Source organism: Pteropus alecto, unplaced genomic scaffold (assembly GCF_000325575.1).
Source record: "Pteropus alecto unplaced genomic scaffold, ASM32557v1 scaffold22, whole genome shotgun sequence".
NCBI classification, from domain to species: Eukaryota; Metazoa; Chordata; class Mammalia; order Chiroptera; family Pteropodidae; genus Pteropus; species Pteropus alecto.
In genome coordinates this window covers 21,065,056-21,072,555 of record NW_006434839.1, presented here as the reverse complement: position 1 = coordinate 21,072,555, position 7,500 = coordinate 21,065,056, and the positions used below count along the sequence as shown (strand labels likewise).

The following is a 7,500-nucleotide window of genomic DNA, read 5'->3' as shown; positions in this document are numbered from 1 at the left end:
TAGAAAGCACTGGTTCAAATTCAAGATACTTTTGATGTGAAGAAGCAAGAAGGACACCCTGTGGCAAAATCTGGAACACTCAGTTTTTCTGCAAATGCTAGATTGATAGAAGCTTTTGCAAATGCATGTGGCTATGCATTAATATTTATCCAGGCTGTCATAAATGATTTCACATCATAGTGTTGGGGAACATGGTGCTTGTGGCAAAAACTTTAAAGTTTAATTATAATATATAATTTTTATGCAGAGGAGGCAAATGTCAGGACTTCTTTATTTTGAGTTAAGTTCTGGTCATTTTTTAAAAAGCAGAGCAACTGCTTATATTATCCAGGAGTTTCTCAGTACATGCGAGGGTACAACATTTCATTTCATGGAAGACTGAAACATGAATGAAAAAGTTTTCTGGGAGAACTATTATTTATATTTTCACATCACATTTAATTTCCTTGCTATCTCTGCAACAAGTTGCCAAATAGAAATATTTGTCCTTGCCATGCATTTTATTTAAATATATCTAAAAGATCTACATTATGAATCAAACCCATTAAAAGAGGATATACATTTTAAAAATTACTTTAAAGGGCATTTCAAAGGTTGTTTTACACCCTCTTCATTTCTCTAGGCTGCCTTGGCAGAGAGCAGTTTACCTTTGCTCAGTAACCCGGGACTGATCAATAATGCATCCAGTGGCCTCCTGCAGGCCGTCCATGAAGATCTCAATGGCTCCCTGGATCACATCGACAGCAATGGGAACAGCAGTCCAGGCTGCTCACCTCAGCCGCACATGTAAGTGTGGTTAACAGACTGCATTAAAGGAAGAGCCTATTTCATCTGCTTCTAAAATGATGTGTAGAACTGAAGTTTTGAATGATCCATAAGTAAAAAATACAAGTTTAAGTAGAATTAAATTGCACCATGTTCGTGATGTGAAAAAGTGTATCAAATCAGTTTTAAGACATCTTTAAAATTTTCTCCAGTGTCCTATAATTATTGTACTAGCAGTGCTCTACAAATTCTTAGTACTACTAACATTCTTTTGGGTGTAAAGCAGTATCTGAGTCTACATCTTATTGGTCATTATCATGGTTTGGTTTGTATTGTGCAGTAAGAATATTCATGATGGAATAAGTTGTCATAATTTTTACTACTATTACAGGTCTCTAAACCATTTATGAACTATAGTCAAGATATGGCCCATTTTTATAAAGCATAAAATGCAAAGTTTAACTGTTACCCACAGTTTACATAGAAGGCAGTAAAGTGTGACTTTTTGCCTATTTTATAAATCAGTGTAATTACATATTCAACTTAATTACTGGTGCGTCTGTATTAGCAAGGTTTATATGTTATATTTTATGCAAGACTACGATTCCTATTAATATTTAGCAGCTAACTATATCATTAATTACTCTAAAATCTTTTCCCCTACCATCTTTTTAATGGAGCCGAGAGAGTAGATGTATTAAAAATTGATGTATTGTGGATTTCAGAAATGTGTATGACAGTTTAAAAAATGCCTGGCCTTGTTCAATAAGCCAAGCATATCAGTTTCTTGTTTACTAAAAAGTACTGACCCGAGTAGAACCTGGAATTCAGAGGAAAAAATTAGAATTTGAATAATGAAGAGTATACCCCATTCAGTCGTCAGGATGAGTTATAACTTATGTCTATATGTACTTCCTAAAGTTAAGCATCATATACTTCTAATTTCAAGTCATTGAGGTAAGCATATTACTTTCTCTAATTTTTATATTTTCTTCCCCCATTTTTGCATTACATATCTAGTCGAAGATGTGGGAGAGAAATGTGGTCTTTATATGTGCCTATTTTCATTTGACCTTTCACAGAATATTATTTTTGTTGACTTTTTAAACATCTTATTCTATTTGACATATTAATGTCTTTAAGACCATGGCCTAATTGCTTTATAGCACTTTTACTCTATCGCCTTTGTGAAAATCACACTGCACATTAATGTGTTTTATCAGGTTCCAAACCATTACTTTTTCAAAATGGAAAAATTTGTCTTTTGGAAGTGTCTTTAGATGTATTAAATAATACAAAAGAAGTAATAAAACTTGAAGTAGAAAGAACATGAATATATGCTCTTGAGAGTAGCAGTATTCTAAAACAAGGAAAGTGAGCAATCAGACAAAAGTTTTTATATCCCTGATTTATCCTATCAGCCAGGCAGTAGGTAGCTTGAGGCCTTTTACTTTCAGCAGTTCTCCTGAGTATGCTAATGCTCACTCCCTGTATAAAATGCTAAAACAATAAAACTATAAAGAGCAAACAAGAGTTAGATCCTGTTTTCCCCCTTTAAAAAAAAAGACCTATGTTAGAGATATGAAAGACATTCATAATAAAAGTGTTTAAGCTGTTGATGCAACTCCCTGTGCTAATATGCAGCATATAGTGGTTGCTATAGACCATATGTAGAGGATATATAGAGGAGTATTTTTTATGTAAGTTAAGTTGGTATTAAAATAAAAAATTAATGATTCAACAAAGTAGTTTATAAAACATTATATTTTAGAACTTGAAATAATATTAAGCTAAATTTAGCATCATTAGGTTAATAGTACTTTTTATTTGGCAATTGGCATTTCGATTCTTCGTTTTATTATTAATTTAGCTGCAGTATAAATGTGACATATCTCAGAGAAAAAGTATTATGTTTAAAACGATATATAAAAATTGTGTATTTAATGCCTGATGTACAAACAGTATGGCTTTATAAAATTAAAATGTCAGTATATTGTAATTTTTATGCTTACATGAATTAGTGCATGTAAAAAATATTTGTATGTATTTTTCTTAGATAAAAGGAAAGTTTCCCTCAGCTTGATGGAAATAGATTTCAGAAAAGATAAAAATTAGAGAAAGACCATATTTTGTCTTTTCCTAAGTTATGTAAATTATAATTAAAATTTTAATTATCGTGAAAAAATATTGAGTTGACATTCATTCTTTGAATTGGTTTCTGCTGCTATCATTAACTTTTTGTGTATAAGATGTCAAATATTGTTGACAGAATGTCATTTCAATATTCTGTACCATCATCTTTATAGTTTTTAGATACTTCTACTTAAAGAATGTTAGGCATTTTATGTATAGTGTGAGGCAAGAAAAAATATCTCGATCAAAATGTGGCCACATATAACGAATGCACTTCAAAGTACTTTGAAAATTAAATAGAAGTGAAAGAATTTTTATAAAACATTTAAATAGCATACTCATGTGTCCTGAAATGAAGTCATGGTATTTGTTGTTATTTTGGAGGAGAGTAGTTATGCTGATGCAATTATAAACTAGAAGCAGAAAGGCCTGGTGGTATCAGTAGTGTATGGGCTCTGGTGATAGACTGTAGGGGTTCTAGTCTCAGATAAAGCACTTAATAACTGAATAGAATTCATTTTTTTTCCCTGAGTTTTCTCAGCTGAAAATGAGGTAAGTAATACCTACCTCATAGGATTCTTGCAGATGAAATCAGTGCCTGGAACATAATAATTGTTCTTCGCATCCCTCATAGGGCTGTGTTGGTTACACAGTTATTGGTCGATATTACCTCTTGTAATATCTGATTGTTACTTTAAATAACACTATAAACAATATTAAAATATTTCTCATTTTAACATATTTTTAAGCACTCTATAAACCTGTTGTTGGTTTCTTCGACAGTACATTTTCTTTTTCTACCAACTCTTTTTGTAATTCATGTAGAGATCAGGTTACTCAGCAGAATGAGGTTTTTGAGATGAGATGATGTTATCTGAGGTTGACTATGAGCAAGACAAGAACAATTCAAACAGGGTAATACCAACCCAGAACAGGAACTTATGATATGTGCCTAGAAAACATTGACTATTAATTTTGATAGGAATTTAGAATATAAAAAGTAAAATAGAATTTAGAATATATGAAGTAGAAACAGAATGTTGAATTTCTCAGATATTAAGCTATGAGGTTTGTTTTAGTCAGAACAGAGCCTGTTAATGTTATGAGCTTGAGTTTTACAGAGCTGTGCTTTACGTAGAGTAATCTGAAAACGTGATGAGCCATGACCAAATGAAGCTTGTGCATGGTAGGATATGCTGGAGTTAAAAGAGACGGGAAGCAGAAGAAATTCTTGCAGTATCTAATATCTATCTTAACTACAAGACTGAGAATGAAAAACAAGGAATTGATACAGGAAGTCTATACAAAGAAATATCAGAACAAGACAACTGATTGAATGCCGGGGACAAAGAGAAAAATTAGGAAAAGTAATAACAACTTTAGAAGCAATCATAAACACAAGAGGAGAGAGGTTCAAGAAGGAAAATGACAAGTTCAGCATTTTACTTGCTGAATCCAAGAACATAAATGTCCTAGATTCAGGACAAAACAAAACTTAAACTTTTTTTTTTTTTAGTATTTTTATTCAACTCCAAAATAGCCAAATTCTATACAGTAGAGTATAGAATTATTCTTGAGGTTGGTAGAGAAGATATTTTGACGCTTTAGTAGAGTAGAATAGCTATCGGTTAGTGCTTCTTATAGATTATTTTGGGGGAAACAAGAGATGCCAAATTATCATCCATATTTTTCATTTTGATGTCCCATATTTAATACTTTCCCTTCACTCCAACTTTTACAGTGCCTTGAATAAAGGCTTTTGCCAAGCTAGTGCATTTATTTTGCCTTAACTATTTGCCTTTCTGCCCTTACTCTTTTCTGGTTTTCATTTTCTTTCTCTCATCTAAATTCCACCTTTCTTTAAGGGTCTAGTCCTATTTTTCAAGTTGGCTTTCCCAAGTAGTTTTGCTGTCAGGACCCACACTCTATACTTCTGAAGGGCTTACTCCTTGTACTGCTATCCAGAACTAACACAGTGTGTGTATGAGCGTGTATATGTTTGTGCATGGGTACATGCTTTTTTTGCAGATATCTCTAACTTAAGGACAGAGATTATATTTAGACATAATATAGTATATGAACCCCCTAACTCATTATACCATACAAAATAAGCAGTCAGTAATCATCTGATACTAATTAGGAAGAATCAAATGGGAGGTGACAGCATGACATGGTTTGACTTCACGAGGAAATACCTACAAGAGTAAAATCCAAGATTGTCTTAGAACCCTGAAGAAGAAGGGAGAATAAGAGATTTTAGATAAATGGGATAACTAAAGATAGTGTTCATCTTTATGAGGGAGCAGAGATCTTTCTAAATATTGGTAGAGTATACTTGTTAAATATTTAGTTAATATGTATATTATAATTGTCTGAATTTATGTGAATAGAAGGTGGCAGTCCTCTTCACCTCATTTGTGATTATCCTCTCAGACCTTGTTAAATTTTAGTTATTTTACTGAAGGTGAATTGAAAAAGAAAAAAGTTAATATGTATATTATAATTGTCTGAATTTATGTGAATAGAAGGTGGCAGTCCTCTTCACCTCATTTGTGATTATCCTCTCAGACCTTGTTAAATTTTAGTTATTTTACTGAAGGTGAATTGAAAAAGAAAAAAAAAATATATTGGGATCAATGCAGTAAAAGTCTGATGAATGTTCAAGGAGATTTTAGGAAAGAGTAGGAAACTTTAAAGCCAGGTGGAATAACATAGATTCTATATAAAAAGAAATTTGTTTTTTGAGACTTGTTTTGACTCTTTTCAGTCAAATAGATTTTTAAAAATATTTATTTTCTACTGCTGTTACAAGAATTCTAGAGCCATCATGGTCTGAACAAATGTAAAGGATACTTCCATTAAGAGCCTGAGCTGTGTCATTATGATTTATAATGTTCTTCCTTTATGTAGCTCAGTGCCACTATTCTCTGATTACCTGAATTTTCAGAATTCTATAGAGTATGGATAAAATTACTTTAGATTTCTATTTTATATCGATCTTTGCCTCTTAAAAAGCTACTTAAAGAGTTAGGATTGATGCTTGTGTTCAGGTGGAAATAAAGTAAATGTACTCTCTTTTCCCATGTGTTAGACTTGAATGAAAAGAAAAGAAAACATTGAGAGAAGACCTGCAAGGTGAACTCGTAGTGGTAAAATCAATTCATTTCCTGTCTCCTTCCAAACTTGAGGCAAAAAGAAATATTTAGTTCAACTCACTTTTTTTTTTTTATTAAGCAGTTGTTTCTCCTTACTCTCAATAATTTGACTCAGATTCACTTTTTTTTCCCTTGCAAAAATATTAAATGAAATTCTCAGTTTTCTATTTCCAAATTTTGTTTCTAGAGATCAAAATGAATGTTCTTCCTGAGCTGGTTTTGTATTGAGGGCTTTACGTACAGAGCCTTCCATTGTCATGTTGTTTCCTTTTCTGATTATTAGAGTCTCCTGCTGTTAAGTTTTCAGATCATTTCTTATGTTTCATTCCTGAATCCTCTTAGCCTCTATGTCACTTCATAGTTCTACTTGCTAATATTCTATATTAGTTGCTGGTGATTATTATTTTCTCCATCTTATTAAAGCAAATATTTGAAGTTTGAGAGTTAATGATCTGTGTAAAACCAGAATGTTAATATGGTTTATATAAGACTAGAAAATACATTTGTTGTATTTTTAGAAGCCAAAACTTTAGGGTAAGGAAATCAAAGACTGAAGCATCACGTGAAATGAGTGGTGTAGGATTATTTCAGGACTGCAATGGAGATCACATCCATCTTTTTGATTAACATGTTTGAACACATATTCTACATGCCCTAGAACTTTCTGTGCATCTCATGTCTCAATCATTTTTATAACGTCCTCTCCCTCTTGAGAACCCCAGTTGTTATTATCATTCCAATAATAAACTTCAGCCTCTCCTGGAAATAATAGTTTGCAAGCAAAGACAGTGAAAAGGAATTTTCAGACTCCCATTTTATAAAACAGTTTTGAAAATCTAATATAAATTGTGAATTGTCATGAAACATAATGAAATTATTATGTATATAATATTACCTTTCTTCTATTCTCTTTGGCTGTCTTAAAATTTACATCGCTATTTGTAGGCACATGTAGAATTTGCAGCCCCCTGCACCTTCGGTTGGTGATATTTTGTATAAAATCCCTACAGATCTTAGATCTGTCTGTGGACAAAAGCATTTGAAATTGACTCTGTATTTCAGAAGAAAGCAGTTGAAAGTGACTGACAATTTAAGCAATTGGAATGCTCCATCTGGTTGTCTAAATGACTGTTAAACCTGCACTATTTTTGCTGATATTTGGGATCATTAAGATGCATTATGAAGCTCTAAACATAAAGACTTTTTTTTTTTTTTTGCTTTACATATGTTTTCACAGATTTTCTAATTCACAGCTTTTCAGTCACCTATTTTTTTCCCCCTAACATTTCTGGGCCTCATAATTTTTATTCTGATTTAATTCCATTTTTATTTAATCTCTAAACTTTTCATTAACTTTGCTAGTTAGCTTTGAGATCTCTTTCCAAAGTGATTGTAGAGAACTTATGATTATGCCAGCTCTTTATCATCTCATCTTTTTTTTTAAGTT

The 7,500-nt window shown here is 32.1% G+C and overlaps 1 protein-coding gene across 17 annotated transcripts in view; it reads left to right on the top strand.

Annotated features, from left to right (window-relative positions):
* FOXP2 (forkhead box P2) overlaps window positions 1-7,500 on the top strand; it is a 244,700-nt gene that overhangs the window by 213,636 nt on the left and 23,564 nt on the right. For all 17 annotated transcript variants that reach the window (XM_006910607.1, XM_006910608.1, XM_006910611.1 and 14 more), the window contains one exon: window positions 623-786. In XM_006910607.1, the coding sequence (XP_006910669.1) occupies window positions 623-786 (164 nt within the window). The remainder of the gene's footprint in view (window positions 1-622; window positions 787-7,500) is intronic.